The 20731-nt window shown below is 37.3% G+C and overlaps 1 protein-coding gene across 1 annotated transcript in view; it reads right to left on the minus strand.

Moving 5' to 3' along the window:
- Positions 1–20731, minus strand: part of LOC119699262 (mitochondrial intermediate peptidase) — a 66508-nt gene that overhangs the window by 21963 nt on the left and 23814 nt on the right. Inside the window, exons 11-15 of the mRNA XM_038132511.1 lie at positions 16359–16512; positions 15378–15455; positions 14189–14393; positions 11217–11326; positions 5370–5444 (exon numbers count right to left, since the gene is read on the minus strand). Of these exons, the coding sequence (XP_037988439.1) occupies positions 5370–5444; positions 11217–11326; positions 14189–14393; positions 15378–15455; positions 16359–16512 (622 nt within the window). The remainder of the gene's footprint in view (positions 1–5369; positions 5445–11216; positions 11327–14188; positions 14394–15377; positions 15456–16358; positions 16513–20731) is intronic.

Raw genomic sequence — 20731 nt, forward strand, 5'->3', positions numbered from 1 at the left:
TTAAATAAATTAAGATCTGTCCCTAAGGCCCTCCAGCAATTTCCCTTTTCAAGAAAAGTATTTTTAAATATTTTTAAATTTAATAAAAACTCCTATGTTTAAGTTATTTATTTTAAAGTTATTTAAGTGGACACTGCAAAATAAGCTATTTCAAGATGTGTACAGGCAGCCATGGTAACACTTCACCCCTGCAGGAGCAAGTTATGGCTTAAGGCAGTGAACATAAGAATTATGTTAAGAATATTACAGAATCAATGAGGTTGGAAAAGGCCTCCAAGATTATCAAGTGCAACCTTTGACCTAAAAGCACCATGCCCACTACACAGAGCTGAGGATGCCACTGAGTTTCTGCTAGAGCCTTGCAACAGTGTAGTACTAAGGCTGATCTTTATTTTAGCTCTCAGCACCACAGCAATAAATTGCTTAAGTGCAAGCTTAGCTAAAAGCACACTGCACCAGGAGGGTACTTTGCCAGAAGTAAGAGCTGCTCCATAAGCAATTTTTATGCATGTGAACTACAAGAGAATGCAGGCGCATAACCAAATAACGGAGGTGTTCAGAGAGTGGGAAAGCAGCACCCTTAAAAAGACTTTCCAAGCAAAGACAGCAAAGCAGAGTCTCTGGAACTGTAACAAAAAAACATGAAACAGGCATGGACAGAAGAAATGACTGCAGCCTTTTTTTTTAGTATGAAGATTTCCTATTTTGTGGAAGTGCAAGGAACACAGAGGATACCCACTGCTCTACAACACAAGATATTTTTAAATAGTTTGATGGATCCAGATGCTTAAGGGAAGAGGTCAGGTCATCCTGTAGTCAGCACACTTCATAGGAAAGTTGACAATAAGGAGCCTCAAAAAGCTTTTTTTGCAAGGAACGAAGCAAATAATTTGGCTAGATATTCAGGCCCAGTCACACTCCCGGGGTGCAATACCACCCCCAATGACATAAACACACTGTTCCAGGAACTATAACCATGAAATTTTATGGAAAAAAAAACTTGTTCGGATGTTTTATGTTACATAAATAACACAACCCCTTGAAACTCAGAAAAGATTCTTTGTTATGAAATGTTAGTACAAATCATTCTGAACTCCTAAATAATTTATCAGAATTCAGAATCTTTTTATTTGTTCTGGAATACAACATGGAGTTTCACCAAAATTGTGACTGTTTCTAAAGGAGTATAATCCTTCTGTTTGAATAAGCTGTCTTGTAACATACAGAATTCTGATAAACCCTTTGACAGTCTCTCTTGGCAAATAACAAATGTGCACATTGGGTTTTTTCCAAGAAAAACTGAGGGTTATAAGCAGGGGGGTGAATAAACCGTGACTTGCAGGAGCTACTCCTAGATTTCCTGCTTGCTCCTTATTAGCCATGGCTAATGAGGACAAGACAGGTCAGTAAGACTCAACTTGCACAATCATCCATTAACGACACAGCAAGTTTTATGTCCCAGGTAGCAACACTGAACAAGACGTGTAAGCACTCAACATTGTCCATCTACAAATGCAGAGTAGCCAGAAAGCATCTGTTCAGAATAAAAATATACAGAGAGATCTACATTAGACTGCAAAAATACTTGACTGTTATTTATCTGAGAAAGAGGCTTTACAATGGCTTTGCATTTCTAGTCACTAGAATCCCATTATTTATTTTTTTACACAGTTTAACAAAAGCTACAGGTTTATGACAGCAAGGGTGACTAAGAGTATGACCTGCAGTAAGTACCATGAAGAGACCTGAAAATTAGCTCATGTAATAGTCCTAAAAAGGTCACTTTCTCCTGTCACCGTAGACCTTTTTAACTCTGCAGTAGTCATTTCACACTAACTTCCCCTCTCCTCTCTGCAAAACGCAAATCAAACATGAGGAACCTCAACATCTGACAACAGACTTTAGCTTCAAGCTTCAGCACAGTCTTGACCCCCTTTTTTCTATCTCCCATCTTTGTTTGGACCAGTCTGCAGTTGCTCTTCAGTGTTCTTCACAAGATGGGGGAACTGCATCTGTACTGCAGGGGACCTTCTCTAAAGTAAAACTTGGAGTGAAGTAGTTTGTGGTCAAGGAGCAAAAGCTCAACTCAGAGCCAGGAAGTGGGGAAATGTCAACTAAAGGCCAGTGAAATGTTCTGCCTAAAGAACAATGTGGTGACAGGGAAATGAGTCACTGAAGTCAGCTATAAGCTCTCCCTTGATCCTGGCACATGTACAGTGCGGGAAGAAAGCCGTGAGCCAGGCCACCTGGACAGCACGGTTAAAAAAGCCATCCCTGAAAATAAACTTGGATGAACTTTATACCCACATGCATTTCCATCTACAAACCACAGTTCTGTGTGTTTACACAGGCCTTTGAAATGGGAAAGGGAAACACATCCCAGGACCACAGGATTTTAGATGATACTGCTGAGGATCAAGCTAATACTTTATATTAAGCAGTAGATAGAAGATGATTTCTAATTTCAGTGAAACACATTCTCAAAAGACACATTCTCTTCATACTGTCTCTCTATTTTGCACTTACATTGGTATTTATTAGTTTCACTTGATTCCAGTTCTTTCTAGCTCCTTGTCTGCTTAATAGCATTAATATGCACACACTTAGGCATTTTCCAGTGAAGTTACTACTGACTGAAAGACTCTGGGGTTCAATCTGCCTGGCAAAAGCCTTAGGAGAAGATGTATGGACTCTCCTATCTTTCCTTCTGAGTAACTGATTACACGACCTAAAAGAAAATTCAGAGGTATTATAGTTATGAAAAAGCAGCAATATTTCTTACTTTCATGCGCCAATAGACTTATTTTTTGAACAGACCACAGAAGAAGAACCTCCAGGTGTTTTCCACACTGCTGGAATATTTGTCAGCATTTTTTCTACTTTTAAAGGTCAAATATAGCTAACATAGCATCTAGCCATCAATGCAGAATATAGTCTTTGCAAAGTCTGAAGGAACAGTATTACCATTATCATTCACAGTATTTTCAGGTATACAGCTAGCAGCACGTATATATTTTGGCATCTGCAAATTAAAATATATTTTGCTTCATTTAATTATGACACTTTTTAATTTGCATGACTTACAATATGCACTTCTAAAATGGAATGCATTAGCTTTGTATCTGCCATGTAGTCAACTTCTCTGGGACATTTTTTTGAATCATTCAACAGAACAGCTCTACCAATTTGTCTCTTTGAAATGAGCGCACACTTCTGCAGGTTTTACACCTGGCATCTCCAAAAACATAGTGCTGAAAGTAGGAAATGAATAATATTACTCAGTATGGCATTGCGGTCATTTGGCATGCATTGAAACTAGTTTAACTTAATTTACACAAGAAAAATTTGATGGCAAGCAGCCTGCTAAATCACTGCATCACTGCCAGCACCAGTCAATCGTTAGGCACCCACGGGAACTTGAGCCCACCAGAAGTGGGTGTTCTTGAGCCACAGGGTTTGGAATGACTCCAAGACAGACTCTAAAGAGGCCCCAGGAGCAGCTGAGGGCCAACAACAGCAGGGACATTGCACAGCCTCACCACAAGCAACTGATGCAATGACTTCTCCTTTGGGAATACTCTCTCCTGTACCACAGAACAGGGAGGCCATGTCATTTGTGAATATCTTTCTGACTTATATTGCTTGATATATGAGCCCATTTAGCCTCCACAATGCCAACTTGGTCTCAAACCTTGACAAGATGATAGCAAATACATATAAAAAGTTGAAAGAAATCTGTCAGACTGATACATAGCTGTATGGACAGAGACACCAGAAAAGAAAGGGTGCATGTCAAAGGACATGATCAACACTTTGGTGGTTACTAATCTGTACACGTATTATGCCCCCATGAGTAGAAGTCCACAATTAAGCATTCACAGTATAAATTTTATTTCAATCCAGAATTTCTTTTCCCAATAAAAACCTCCTGCATTAATTACTTATATTCTTGCCCACATTCTTTCTGGATTATCAGACATGTCTATGAGAATCTTTCAAAACCAGCAGTGTGCATTTTAAAATCAGACCTGTAGAGAGAGTGCAGTTATATTTTCATGCCATGGAGGTAGAGCCACAGGTAGCACCTGCCCAGCCAACATTGGCTGCTGACAGCCAGCAGTGCACTGAAAACACAATTCAAATGTCCATTAAATTTAACCAAGGAAAACCACATGTATACACTGAAAACAGTGTTCAGTCTGGCTTTGACTAGTGTAAATGACATGTATACAACTTACAGGTCCACACTCCAGGTTTCTGATTAGTTTAAAGTCTTCTATGTAACTGCACAGAGAAAACTGCAAATATTGAAGTTTCTCTTTCAGATCAACTTCAATTAACCAGCCCAACTCATGTTTGTAGACAGGGTTGTGATCATTTGGCTACTTCTCAAAGGAAGAAATACCAAAGATCTGTAAATTTGTTTCTTTTCACATCTCAGTAACTAACCTTCACTGAAGGTTAATAATATTAACCTAATATTAGCAGAGTTATCTCACCTAAACACTAGGTTAATTGTAGAAGGAAAAACTATATGCTTCAGGCTTAAGGCAAAACAAAGAAGAAATCAAAATCACAAAAATCACACAGCAAGAACTTGTAGCACACTAAGCACAGCCAAATGCTTACTGTAAAAAAAACTTGACTGGATGCTAATGCTACTGTACACATCTGAGAACTGTTGTTGCAGGACTGAAAAAGGCCAAATACCATTTTAACTAGAACTCTGATTTCCTTTACTTCCTTTGAAGAATGGCACCACTGACTGTTTATAGAAATGACTGACCAATCACACCTTCCCACCAAAAATAAAGGTTTATGAATTTAGCTACTTTTCCTAACACTGAGAGAGAAGTCTTATATCCTTACAGCTCAGCCAGCAATTTTGATGTGACAAGTGGCCACTTTTAGCTAGAGCTGCAGAAGACAAAGAGCTCAAATCACATTCTAGTAAATAGATGTGCTGGTTTGATTTTACTGTGGTAGCCTGTATCTCTCAGTCCTACTATATTTTAATGGTCCAAGGTACACAATACTTCCTCTACTTCAAGTTCTCCTTAAATGATTCCATTAACTCAGGAATTTGATCTTAAACTACATTTGGGAATTCTGATAATCCAACCATTTTCAAAAGCTGTGGTTTTCATGATATTTTCCTATAGATATAAGCATTCAGGTTGAAGCAGACAACACGGAATATGTTCAGAAAAACAAACATAAAAATTAATCTAAACATTAATTTGAATTAATTTTCATATACTTAGATAACACATCTACATTGAAATAAAAAGGTTGGTCAAATTATAAGAACAAAAACATGTTTTGTAAGTGCTGAATAGAGAGTAGAAACTAGAATGCAAAACACATACCTGGAGTTGCATATCAGCTGCAGCACACACCTTTTTGGACTCACATAATCTTGATACCATGTTTTTTGGTAGTGGCTTGAAAAAAAAAACAGGTCACATTTAGACTTATTGTTTATTTGTAAATTGTGTTTAAATAGCTAATTACTAGAAGAGGCTGAAGATACAAAAAAACCCAAAAAAACCCCAAGAAAACCCTGATGCCAATAAAACACATTTGAAGTGCCTTGCATTTTGCATTGAGGAAGGAAATATCTGCTGAACAAAGCATTAAATGGCCAATTAAGATATCAGCATTAATCCACATAGCAATAGAGAAATCACTAAGCCAAATCTGTTTGTTTTTCTATAAAATGCTTCCATATTCCCTTATATGCCTGTTAAAGATGTTATTATTATTTTTAGACATAAAGAATGGACTGGGGCAGTTAAAGCCCTCCCTCATCATATAACTCATAATACTGAACTTAATAATACTGGGTTTTCATAACTTCAACATCAGACCTTCTACCCTAACCAACACAAAAATATTTAGTTGTACTGAACAGTAAATATCTACCTTTGAAATTTTTAACAAAGTTAAATTTATTCCACATATATGGCAATACAATTATCCATGCCACCACATACTGAAAAGTCAGAAACACTTTTCAAGTAGTTATTAAAAAATCCTTTGACTTTCCATCCAGATGTCTGCAAAAAACATCCAAAGACTTTTTGATGCCACATTTTTAAGAAAATCTGTCTATGAATGCTTGACCTTATGCTTCTTCCACCACTTGCTGAAGCTTTTCAAGAGATGTTTTTCCTAACAAATATCTTCCTTTTTTTTTTCCCTAGCAGCTTCCTTAACCAAACAAATGGAATATGGTTAAAATAATTGCATTCTTGCTAAAATATTAGGAAAGGTACTACAAGTTGTACAACACATATAGAATTATGTTTAATACCTAGCATCTCTATGTTATAGGGATGCTAAGTATTAAACTTCACTCTAAAATCATAACTATGGTTTTATAGTGTGTTGAAGCATTCAAGAAATAGTCCAAGCAAGTCTACAGATATGGCAGAGCCATATGTTTAGATTCTCTGCAAATGATATGAATTCCAGACAAACAATGTTCACAGAATAAAATCCCAGCTCTAGAGAAGTTACATCGAAGTGAAGAAAATTTTATCAGTTGACTCTAGAATCTCAAAGTTGAAGCAGCTAAGAAAAATATTCTGCTTGCACAGCTGCTTTATGCAGTACTTGCTAAGGCTTGCAACCTCTGCTACAAGTCAAAAGTTAGCATGGTATAGAACCAAGTCAAGCATGGTATAGAACCAGAGAATTTAATAACGCAGAAAGTAAAGTAGAAAAAAATTTACAATTGGTTAAAGTATTTTGGTTGGACAATTATCCTCCCTGTTCTACGAATGGCTCTGTCTCATCCTCTTACACAAGTATGGAACATCCTTCAATGCCCTTTCATCTTGAAACTGAAGCACATCTAGGTTTTCAATAACATGGTTTCAACAAGGAAACCTATAGAATTTTGAACAGATTTGGTTAAGCACAAAACCGATCAGAAAGTTTTGGCAGCTTTTTACAGGCTTTTTTTTCCCTAATGAACTAGTACAACATGAAATTAAACAGAACTGATTTCTTCTAGGGGCATCTGTATATTGGATACAGCAAAGAATGAGAAAACTGGATGGAAATTCTTAAACTGTAATTTGTCAATGTTAAAGACATGAACACCCAAAAGCTTAGCAACAGCAAATATGGATATTTTACAAAGTTATCATTTAAGAGTGCTGAAGTCAAGAGCCCTCCTACCAGTAAAGGTCAAACCAACTCTTTGAACATAATGGTACTTCAATTTTATATTTCTTCTATATTAAATGAGGAAGTTCAAGAGGAAGTTCAAGACACTGAGTAAAACACAGGTAATTTTACCAAGAATTTCCAAGAAAATTCTGTTAACTTTTTTGTAGTCATATGATTGTCAAACAAACAATGTCAATCTACTATGCATTGAAGAGCAAGCTCTACTGTTTGAGCAGATTAAAATCAAGAATAAAGTACAAGTCATTCTTATGACTACGCTTGTTGACAAAAAAGCAAAGGAGGAAAAAACATTTATGTCTTTCTTAAATCTATCAGTGTTACTAACCTGGCTCAAAAATTGTGTTGTGATCATAATTCACAAGCCAAGCAGAATTTGGCACCAGAAAAACATTGCCAAAATTAGATTAAATTGAAAGAATTTAAATTGATAGAGAAGTCACTTATTTTTCCCAAAACACCTTTGTGATCATAAGATTTCAGGGAATCAGAATTTGACTCCAGAGGGTTTTTCAAAGATCTCAACTCCATTCCAAGGTATGTTTCTGTGAATGTCATGCACACAGATACACTGAGGTATTGAACTGGAGCATGTACTGTTTCAGGCAGTAGAAACTATTCCTCCTTGCTCTATTACAATCTCAGGCAATTGCTTAATATGCAGCTGATTGAATTGAAAAAAGGTATCGGCATTCTTACTTCACTTCTCCTGAAAGATGAACTCTCTGATAAAACCAGAATGAGACTGTCATCTTCCTTCTAAATAAAAGACTTCACAGGGCTTTGCCTAAAACTATGTCATTGAATAACCATTCATATTTTATAATTTAAACACTACATGCTTTACTTTGAGTCCACTCTTCTATCCTTCTCCATTAAGTAACTTTAGGATCTTGGAATGAATTTTTCAGCGTGTTTTTCATGGTGGCTGAAAGAAAAGAATTCTCTGTTTTCCAAAGCATGCTTAACTCCTTACTCTTGTGTAGTAATCACAACACATTACAACTGTACTATCTGTGGACTTATTCTTTTAATCAGGCTAATACAATACTGTCTTTGTAATTCCATCTCTGTGAAAAATTAATTCAGTTCAAATTTGAACAGCTGAAACCCTGGCCTTTGTTCAAGAGAGCCTTCAAAAACACACAATCTTAAAATTATCTAGCTCAGACCTACCACATATCTCTACACTTCATAAAAGAAATTAAACAAAATCACAGTGATACAGAATGGCACCCATGCAGCACACTGTCTGCTTAAGTACTGTAATGTCCCCATTTTGGTATGACTTGACTTCATGAGATTACCTGTAATCCAACTTTAGTAACCAATTATTACAGTCCTCTCTATTTATTCATTTTATCTCAAGGATTTTTTGGTTTGAGTCATCTTTTGGATGAAAGGAAAACTAGGCTTGTTATTTTCTTGAAACAAATAGATTTGTACTGGCCAGCTTTTTCAACTAAGTTTAAAAGACCTGCTCCTTTTGACTGGAGGCTTGCAAGCTTTGTCACTCCTCAACATTCAACACCACAACCTTTCAAAAGGGACAGAAGGCAGAGACAAGCTTTCTATAGACTTCAAGATATTTTGGACCAGAACCTCATGATCTACATCTAAATGAACTCTCATCTTTGAAAGTCTGCCCATCAATTTCTTTTCCTGCAATGCTACTAAAATACAATTTTCAACAGTTCACATGTTTTAATAATCACAATACCTCTTTCCCCTCCTCTTCCCACAAGCATAAGCACTGATTGTAAGTGCAGATCCTCAAACATGAGTCCTTCTACAACTGACTTTTATAGCAGTGGCTAATATAAGGTGAGATTACACTGGCAAGTTTTTCTGATGCAATTACGTTCAGTAGAAATATTAGAAACCACACCAGCTGAAGTTTACACGCAAAAACTAGAGTGCAGATGCAGCAATGCCAATAGAAGGATGCTTTGTCAAACTATCTGCATTGCCTCTAACACAAACTGGGTCAGTAGCAAGTCCACCTTCTGCCAACATCCAGCAGAGCTCTGCTGGTGTAGCTGGTGCAGAACACAGCTTTCTAGCAGCCTTCTAGCATAGAAAAGCTCAGTCTCTTAATTCATAAGAAGAAAATTAATCCAAGTTCTCACAGAGAACAACATATTGATTAAATGGTTTCACAGTTTTCACATTCTACCTCTTTTGTCCACCTTCCTTACTTCCCCTTGAAAAGGGGGTAAAGTGGACTCATTTTTTCCCAAATAAATCAAAAACTGGAGAAACAAAAAAAATTGCATTTCCTATCTGCACAACAAAATAATTAATCAGGGAACAAGCAGAGAAATTAAGCCCCAAAAAGATCCTTGTGAAGTTGAAAATGTAAGAGATGGGATTTTCAAGTCAAAGTACTTCATAACATATACATAACAGGAAAGTTGCTTCAATCTATTTGTATTTAAATGACAAACATAGAAATCTGATATCAGATTCTTAAAATCAGCTTAGATGAGCCAATATAAGCAAAAGCAGATTTATATATGTTGGATAATGGATAAAATTTTTTAAAAAGCAATCAAAAGGAAGTAATCTAAAGCTCTCAAGAGTGACAGAGCAGTTTCAGGCTCTTCTTCTCATCTTCCAGCATAATCTATTCTTGCCCTCCTCATGACTGGATTTTTACATCAAATCTCTCTCAATTGCTGTCTGAAAAGGGAAGATTTCACCACCAATAAACAGAAGTAGTTTATGGAAATGCAAAATGGGACACAATGTCTGGTTCTTAGCTCTTGCACTGAAACTAAACATGGTTTAGATTTGTCAAGTCATTTTGAAAATACAAAGCCATAAATAATGTTCCACAAATCTCTTTCAGATGTTTTAGTGAAGCTCATTCTCTGAACTCATATGCAATCAGATTAACTCCATGTTAAAACACTGTTTAAACACGACATGAACTTTATAGAGAACATCAGAAAGTCCTATTTCTGTATGTGGATTCAAGTAGACAAATGATCAACACTCCTGAACTCAGTTTAATTCCCAGGTTTCAAAGAGACCTTTCTTAGTGCAATCAATTTTGCAGAAAGGATTGTGCCCTCTTGCAAAAAAAAAAAAAAAAAAAAAAAAAAAGAGAAAAACTACAGAGCAAATTTCTCAGACAGTATCTATTAAAATAGAGGTTGGAAAACATATTTTCCTAACTGTTCAATGGAGGCAAACATAATTCTACTTCCATAATACTCAAATGCACTGAATGCTTAGTACTGCATAAGAAGCTCCAATGAAGTGTAACACTACACAACTTAGGAAGAATTTTTGAAATGTCTGTATAAATATAAATCATTGTCTATCACCATGTCTTAAAGTGACCACCAAAAGTCGCCTTGTTCCAAAGAGCACTACTTTCCAAATACCCCACAGAAAGCAAATCCTTGCAACAGACTGATAAAGAACTTATGTAAGAATGGCATCAGAGTTTTAATGCAGAAATTCATGAGTGGCAGAATCTAACGAATCCTAATATAATCCTAAATAGAACAGTATATTTTTCATCACAAAATATTTCCCTCACTGCCCTACACTGTGCTAAAAATGGAAATTTTGAAACACTGCAGATCATTTCCATTTACATCCATGATTGGTTACCTGAGCTTTATTTTAAGACAGACTTTGGAGAGTTCAATGACAAATGCTATTTTTGTCATAACTTACCTGTAATTATATTAAATCATTCCAAACAAATTGATTCACACAGAAGTTGTGCACCTACTATACCTTGTAGGAAAAAAAAAGGCTGAAAGTTTTAAATAGGTAATTGGAACCTAGGATATAAAAACCTAGTATTCTTACACAGATTACATTTATCTCTTTTGCAATGACAATATTAACATTTTTTCTGAATAAATGAAATTATATTACTAAAGTAACTTTATCCATTGTTTATTTCTACTTAAACATTATTAATTAATAACACATGTAAAGATGATTCTTTTCCTACATACATTTTTTCCTATTTTCAAAATTTTACATTTATTGCCTACCTGTCCTGTTTTATAATGCCTTGCAAACTGGTTAACCACTCGATAGTCATTTGCAAAGTACTCCATCAGAATTGAGGGAACTTCAGCAAAATCAGTAGCACATCTGGTTCCTAGAGGTAGAATAATTGTACACATTAGCATCTGCTATTTTCACTAAAAAATAGTTAACTCTTCCCAAAAGGTTTTGCAACTTTCAGTATGGACTTTTGGTGAACTTTAATGTTCTTTCATTTATTAAGTCAATATTTTATTTCCATTATTGTACATACTGCCAGAAAAGCTTCATTATAATCCTATACATTTTACTATAAATCACAAAGTAAAACAAAATATTTGAACAGCTGGGTGAGGCACCTTATAAAGCTCTGGATCACACCCTTTTTAAAGTAACCAGACTGTAGCCAAACTGGCCCTACATGAAACACCAAATCTATTTAAGTGTCCTAAACCTAAATTAAACTACAATGTAAATAAAACTCTGCCTTAATCCCATTCACAGTAACAAGTTTTAGCTTCCATCTGTTTGCTGAGCTTTCTTGTGCTTTATATTAACCTCACTTTATGATACCGAGTCATTCATTCAAGGAACACTCTTGCAGACTGAAGACGTGTTCTATGTAAGTGCAATGAGGTAATATCTCAGCTGTTCCTATTTTCAAAAAGCACTTTCCCAAAAACCTTATTTACTCTAATCTTTATCAGTATCTTACCCAATAGAAGTTAGTAAAAAGTGTAACATATTCCCAAATCAAAGCTGAATTTCTAATTTCTATATTAAAGTGTAACATACTGCCAAATCAAAGCTGAATTTCTAATTTCTATATTAAAGTTAGCAATGGAAAAGTTGTTGCTTTCATAGTGGAACCACTGGGTCATTGCCACTATCCCAGTCTGCCAGGGACAACGTCAACATTCAGAATCAGTCTTAAATCCTAGTCTGCTTTTACTATTATTTGAAGACTGGTTTTTAAAATCACTCCTTTGACCTCTACAAACCTTTCTCTAATTTTTAATCTTAACTTACAATCTGTTTACACTCAGTGATTCAGACTGATACTGCTCTTTAATATAAATAGAATTTATCACAATGTTTTTTACCTACTATTGAGAGAAACTATATTCTCTCTGAGCCATCATTATCCAAAGGCAAGATAAAGTCTAAGAAACTATCCATTCTAGTTCACTGTACCTGCTGCAGTTTGAATTCACCTTCAGACTAGACACACAAAATGAACATGCCCAAACACTGCATGAGGTTTCACCAGTACCTTTACCATTCTAATACTTACTGCTGTTAGATACAGCTCTGATGTAATTTCAAATCACACTGGACCTTTTCACAGACACATTAGCTACATGCACTTCTGCACTGGCACATAAAACTGTGATTCTGTTTGTGCATCACTGCTGAAAAATCCATTTGGTAGCAAAAATTCTCCTTATATTCTGAAAATGCATGATCTGCACTGTGTAGTTCTGAATTAAAGAAAAGTAAGGCAAGAGAGAGCAGGAAAGATGTCAAATTACTCAGCTCGTCTCAACTAGAATGCCAATTTTTTTTGTGCTCACAATAGCCTGTAGTAATATTGCTTCCATACTTTACCACCCTCGTGTTCCATGAGAGCAGACAGCCCCTAACAGACATCTCTGGGATGAGCCCTTTGATTTTTACACATTCCAAATCCATTAAAAAAGGATTCTCTGCAGAAACAACACCACTGACCTCCAACCTCCAATGCTGCTTTTGCAATGCTAGATCTGGAGTGAAATCCTCTGGGATGCAGGACTGCCTGAAGCTAAGGCAACACAGAAACCATATACAGGGACTCCTGGAAAATCTGAGCCTCACAATGAGACGCTTCCTGCCCCTTCAAGAGTTTGACCCTTCAAGAGTTTGACATGCAGAAACACATGATTCAGCACAAGCGGAGAACTCACTCCAAAGCGGCTATTTTGGGCATATAAGTATTCCTGTAGCTCAAGATGAGCAAGGCTATATGAGTGAAGGAGTGGGGGAGAGTCCTTAGCTGTCCCAAATTCTATTCAGAGCTTATACTGAAGGAATTATGCAGTGTTCATCTGTTTTAACAATGTCTAGTAGTGACATACTTATAAAATAGTTCAGTCAACTTTAATTTTAAATGGACAACTTAAAAAAAAAGAGTATTTTGCCACTGGGTGCAAAGGTAACTATTGATAAAACATTAACATTAACACCCCTTCGTATCATTAGCATAAAAATGGTAAAACATATTAAAAAACTAATTCTTCAGACAAGGGATTCACAATCTCATCTGTTTTGTAGCTTGGTTTTGTTTTTGGTTTTTTTTTAATAAGTAAATGTCTACTGCACTTGAGATTTCTAGTACACTATTATAGAAAAGAATATACCAAGCTGTCCACAGGTACAAAAAGTAGCATGCCAAGCAGCCTTAGCCAGCATGGGCATTTGAACCTGTTTGCCACAACTGCAGAAGGTTACAGAAGCCAGAGACCTGCCAGCCAATACCCTCACTACTCTTTGCAAGACCTAATTCACTAATTTTCCCTCATTCATTTTCTTAAGTCATTTCTGACCCAGGATTCAATGTGGTTTTACAGTAGGTACAATCTATTTCCCAACCTCCAACTATTCCAATGATTATGAACTCCACATAAGACAAACCTGAAAGAGTGGATACCACCAACAGAGTAAAGATCAACAGTACATAAAGAAGAGGTACACACACCTAATTCTTATTAGAAAAAGAATATTCAAATGGCGTTTTGTTGAGTTTTACATAATATCTGCAGATCTGATACTGTATTCTCAAATCATCAAGGGTATAGAACTATTAACATGACAACCATTTTTGGTTCATACTCTTTTTATTCTTTTGTTTTGTTCTATTTTTATTTTTTTAACCTACACCTTTCTTCCGGAAATTAAACATTTGACTAAAACAAAAAAATCACAACTTTAACTTTCTTACCAGTGACATGTTGGTACCGAGTTCTTCCCAGCATAGAATGCATAGCATGTCCCATTTCATGGAACAGATTCTCCATCATTCCAGGACTTAGTAGCGTTGGTGCACCCCTTGCTGAATTGGGAAGGCTCAGCATAAGAACAACTACAGGGAGTTGGTACTCTCCATTTTCCTTTAGCCTGCCTCCTCGAACTGTAAAGTGACAGTCCTTTTCGAGGTAAAAGCAAACATGGACAGGCAATGTCAGTATATCAGTGAAATTAAAACAATGATTAAATTAAACTAAACTGTTAAATCAAATCAGAACACATACTCAGTTACACAAGTAGAATTCAGTGCTGCTATTGAACAACACTGTTTCTCCATCCTTACCATATACTTCAAATTCATACAGAAACTACTTTATTCCATAAAGGAAAGGCTGTGTTGCTTTTAGAAAATAAAATTATTTCTTCGTGTTTTAGAATTATCAAAACCATTCAAACTTTCTAACAGGTATCACTAGTGACAAGAAATTTACTGATGTGCCCAATCCATAATGCACAGATTAAATTCTCTCCTCAACCTTCAGCAGTAACTTCGTTATAAAATATACCACACAGCACTACTAATATATTGTGAATTACTAGCAAAAGAGTTATATATCAAACTAATGTAGATTTAAAGCTTGTCCACTCATCCCCTCACTAGAGGTGGTAATTTGCAGATGCTGCTACTGAGTGAAGTGTCTACTGTACTGCATCCTATTGCAAATATACTGGCACTACGTAGTGACTGAGCCACAACAGTTAGAACCATCTACAGTTATAAAGAGAATTTAGAATAAAAGTTAGTTGAGTGTAAAGATTAGAAAGTATAAATGTCAGATTGTTTCTACTTGTAAACAGTAGGCCAGAAAACAAGTGTTTAAATATCTACCATTTCTCTAAGCAGAGTTCTCCAAACATTTCGTAGCACCTGTTATTCTGTACCACAAAGAGTCTGAGTTCGGCCTATTGGGTGTTTTTTTAAATGAAAGCTTGCTCTAAAAAATATTTTACCTAAACCCACACATGAAGTTACAAGCATTCCCTGTTTAAATTTATTTTAAAATGAGGCAAGTTTTACTAAATTTATATTGAACACAAATAGCACTAATGCTACAGTCATTACTTATATAAAACCCAAGCTGAAGTCAGATCATAAATGTTACCTGATGGGGTTTATCAGGTCGCTGGAAGAAGTCACAATAGATGTACCCTAGCAAACCTTCAGTTTCGTGAACAACAGCCTGAAGAAAAAGAGAGTATCATTTCCATAGTGAAAGCACTGATAACGTGCAAATTGAAGAAATAATATTCTAATCTCAAGACCTATAATGAAGTAATAAACGAACTGGGAATAACTATTATAAATTCTGTTCTTAATTTTATTGAAAATAAATATATGGACAAAATTCACATCTTGTATCTCAAACTACAGACATTTCTGCATTTCACTCAAAACTAGCTAGTCACAGATTAGTATTAAAAGTACTTTCAGTGTTAAAAAAGCCCACAAATGACAAACAGAAGCTGACTGACCACAGAAATAAAAATAGAAAAAGTAAGGAATAATTATAAATTGACCCTCAGTATATAAAGAACAGCATCTCTTGCTGGAGGCTGAGGATAGAAGAGCAGTGGAGAAGATCTGGCAATGAATAAATGTAGGAAGAAAACAGAGGAACTTGGGAACCAGAGGAGTAAGTTACTGCCCAAGTTTTGATTTCCACCCTCCCCTAAAAAGAGGGCAGAAAAATAAAAGTGAAAATCAATCTCAAAGTACAGATGACTTAAAGAGTAAAAAAAATCAGACAAAGACACATGACAGCTAGGATACACACCTCCAGCATTCTAGTCATCTGTGGTCATCTACAAATTGAAACTAAAACTAACAAGGGCCCATTAAGAAAGGTGAACAATAATCTCCAAACAGAAACTGTTTCTGATTCAGGCTTCCTTGACACAAAGCTATTAAAAGGCCATAAAATATCAAACATCCAAAAGGCACTTAAAGAGATGATAAAGCTCTTGAGGTCTAACTTCAAGTAAAATTAGACAACTAGTTTGTGTTTTTGATTCATAGCTCACAGGAACACACTACCTTGTTTATCTTCCCTTTGATTTCAGATGCTGGGAACAAGAATACTTACCAACTTTCGAACATCTTCAGACCAAATCTCTCCTCTCTTTGTCTGTTCAGCATAGAGAGAGATCCCTAGGAGCTGACTGAACAAAGAGTTCAAACCTTCCATGCATGCCCCAAGAGAGAAAAATGGACAGTACAAGCCAGGATCAATGTTGTACCTAAGGGAATACAAGAATCCCAAACCAGTCAGCAGAGCTACATAAACTACTCACCTTCAAGCCACAGGATGTCACAAAATACACCAGCTCAGTCCAAAGACCCTCAGCGAGAACAATTGGCTTTATTTTTCAAATAGTGAAACCAAGTTACAGGCACAGTGCTTTGCAGTACCTCAATTTTTCTTATATTCAAATCTGGATACCAAATTCAACAGATGTTGACTATGATTTTCAGAAATGTGGTGAGCATGTAGCCCAAACAGACCATGGCAACATGATGGTGGCCAAGCAGTGGCTTTGCTCAAGAGGCCACTGGCACTTAAGTGCCTTTCCCATGCCAAGGCTGCATCGTGTGACTGATCAGAAAAACAGGCTGGCTTTGGCTGTGGTGTAAGCCGAATCCCCAGCTAGGGCAGGAAACCAACTGGTAAGCATTGCTGACTCTGCAGTCTTGCCTTTCCCTGCAGCAACAGAAACACCAAGTAGACACAATCACCTCCTACACAAAAATCACACCTCAAGCTCTGGGGACTCTCTTGAACCATGTAGAAAGTATCTTACAGCTGTGAGCCACCTGGAAACTTCAGTATGCGACATGGATTTCAAACATGGCCAACACAGCTTCCTGAGCCAACCTCAACTATGTTCAAGATGCTGCAGTACAGAAGATACTCATAGGGAGGAAGACATCATATATCTGCATGCACCCACATAACCAGAATTAATAAAAAATTCAAAAAGGAGTTCAGAGATGTATGCAGTGTGTAGAAGGGTTTACACTCCCTGAGACTCTCACCCTAAAAAGTAAACACACTACAAGTGTATCAAGCAAAAAAATGCTTTGCAAAATTACACCTTTCAGAAGCTGATCAGCCCCACACAACTCCTTTGAGCCAACACCAAAATCAGAACTGGAAGCGGCTTGTAGTTTGTGTGCATTCCAAATCGCAAAAAATGTTGCATCATTTCACATACAAAGCCCAAGTGTTACCTGATACCATTTTCTAGGGTCTCAGAGTAAAGACTGTTTAACTCTAGACAATCACAGTCACTTAAATTCAAACATGCATCAGCTAGGCTACAATAGCTGGACACCAAAGATGAGAACCATGCTGTTTTAAGGCCTGGGATCAAAAGGCTTAGTTACAGACCAGCTGTGAAAGAACCAGCTAGTCCCTACCCACACACCCACTCTTCCTTCCTTCCCACTCCCACAGAGAAGACCTGAAAAAGAAGCCCACTGGGGATACTTCATTTGCCAAAGTGCTGCTTACAGTTGCAGCTCTGATTCACTGATGGGCATCACCGAGCTGTGAGGCACAGCAGGGTGGGGTTACTCCTGCAAGCCACAATATGGCAAGGTACAAGATTTTGCTTATTTTCACACCACAAATGCAAGAAGCTAAAGTCAGTGTATTCCATTCTCTTTCATTCCATTCTCTTTCTTTATATTTTAAACTATTTTAAATTATACTAGAACATAGAAAATAAAGCAGATTTTGCCTCTACCATACTGACACTGTTTTTCAAGAACTTCATACCTAAATTCACACACCGCACACCTCCATGTACATGTTTTCCTTTTCACTCAAAAAGTCATTACACCCAAGGAATAAGCATTATATAAATAACTTTAGATCAAGTTAGATAAAAAGACTGAAAGCAAGTCTCTAAAAGAAAGCAGAAGAGATGAGTTAATTTTCATATAAGCCACAGAAATTTGGAGTACAAAGGACACTGACTGACACACAAAACTGCCCCTTCCACCGTGACATACAGAATTACAGGGTATGTGTGTTGAATATCCTAAGAATTTTTAATTCAGTAATTCCTAAGAATTGACTGCTTTCAACAGTGGTACTTTTTAGAAAGCTTCAGCAGGTAAATCTCAGATGTCTCTATACTTTTATAGAATCACCCAGTGATTGCCTTCTTGCCAGACTATTACCATGAAAATTGAAACACACCACTAAGTGCTTCAGACCTCCTGAGTCTCCTCTGAAGCGCTCTCTGCATACAGACTACAAGACCAGTTAAAACAACCCTTCTCCTGGCAGCAAATCATAACAACCTCCATAACAGTTTAGAACTGTTTTTTGTCATACCACTTTAAAATCTTGTACTATCATCCTACATGCCACTATGAACAGTAAGCTGAGTTTTCCATTTGTAATTCAAAAAACTGGTTCTTTAACTGATATCTGGCTACAAAGTACTATCTCAATACACACCACAGACAAGCACAAGTGGCTTCATTGCACAAGGGCTCTTAGCAAGGCTTTTTTGCTGAGTGCATTTCAATCAGTCCTGCCAAATCTATGCTTATTTGCAAAGCCTGCACACCCTCCTCCCCCCCAAGACACCCAGTATCATCCAGGATTCCTGTGCTATTTCCTCCCTGCCCAGTGGGAGAAGAGAGACAAGCATACAAGGTATTTCAAGAAAGAAATCTATGATACAGTGCTACAAACACACACTTCAGTAAATTAAAATTTAACACTACAACAGCTCACATTCATAACAAAACATCAGATTTTCACAGCTGCAGGAAATTAAAATGTGTTACTCCCAACAGTGAGTTCAGCTGCAGGATAAGAGAACATGAAAATAATACGAAATTAAAGAACAGCCCCTTGAAAACATTTCATGAAATTAGATAACTTTCACACAAGTAATAAGAAAAATCAAAAGATGTGTAGAGACTGCTCAAAATTTTCTAAAGAGCAGAATTTTTTTTGATGGACCAGCTAACCGTGGAAACCATTTCCAAGTACATGAACAACAAGAAAGTCACCAGGAGCAGTCAGTATAGATTCAGCAAGACAAGTCGTGCTTAAAAGCATGTCAAGCTTAAAAAACTTGATAACCTTATATGATGAAATAACTGGCCTGGGAGAAAAGGGGAGAGCAGTGCACATCACCTCCTTGGACTTCAGAGAGGCCTTTAACTATCTCCCACATGATCCTCACAGAGAAGCTGTCAATGTATGGGCTGGATGAGCAGACAGAAAACTGGCTGAATGGCAGGGCCCAGAGGGTGGTCAGTGCCACAAAGGCTGCTTGGAGGCCAAGGACCAGCAGTATACTCCAGAGGTCACTACTGAGTCTAGTCCTGTCCTGTCCAATCATTGGCAGATAACACCAAACTGTCATCCAAACTGGGAGGAGTGGCTGATATGTCAGAGGGTCTTTTCCATCCACCGGGACCTTTACAGGCTTACATGACAAATGAGCTGACAAGAACTTCAAGAAGTTCAAAAAGTTCTCCTCTGCATCTGGGGAGAACAACCCCAGGCAACAGTATGTGCTGGGGGACACCCAGACTCAGCAAGAAAGGAGTTTTACAGACAGGGACCCAGAGGTCCTGGTGGACAGCAAGTTAAACATGAGCCAGCGAGGGACCCTTGCCACAAAGAAGGTGACCAGCACCGTGGGTGCATTAGGAAGAGCATGGCCAAAAGGCTGGGGGAGGTGACCCTTCCGCTCTGCTCAGCACTGTGTCCAGTGTTGAAGTGCTGTGCCCAGCGCTCGGCTCATCAGGAAGAGAGACACAGCCACACTGTTTTGCCTGGGAAAGAGAAGGCTCAGATGGATCTTAATAAGGAATATCAATTCCTGAAGGGAGGGTGCAAAGAGGACAGAGCCATGCTCTTCTCACTGCTGCCCAGTGACAGGACCAGAGGCAACGGACACAGAATGGAACATAAGCAAAAATTTTTTTTCCCCAGTGAGTATTAGCAAGCACTGGCACGGGTTATCCTTAGAGGCTACAAAGTCCTGTACTTGGAGATACTGAAAAGCTGCCTGAACATGATCATGGAAACTCAACTCTAGGAGACCCTGCTTTAGCAGGGGGCTGAACCAGATGACCTCCAGAGAAAATGTCCAACTCCAAGTACTTTGTGAAGATGTTATATGGAACCTAGGACTAAGAGCATGCAGCGGCAGCATGAGATAGATTCCAGCTTTATCAGAGGGAGACAATGTTTCATACTAACCACAAAGGATTACCACATTCAGTTGAAATACAGGATTAATGTGGTTGCTGGAGGGGTGGAACAAAACAACCTCTGAAACTAAGTTTAATTTCATTTCAGTCAAATACAGATACATACTAGCAGGACAAAGCAATGATATTTCTTCATGGATGGAACAGCTGACACTAATATACTGCAGGGAGAAGATCAACTTCTCATTCTCACTACTCCTTGAACATGCC

This window comes from Motacilla alba, chromosome 1 (assembly GCF_015832195.1).
Source record: "Motacilla alba alba isolate MOTALB_02 chromosome 1, Motacilla_alba_V1.0_pri, whole genome shotgun sequence".
NCBI lineage: Eukaryota > Metazoa > Chordata > Aves > Passeriformes > Motacillidae > Motacilla > Motacilla alba.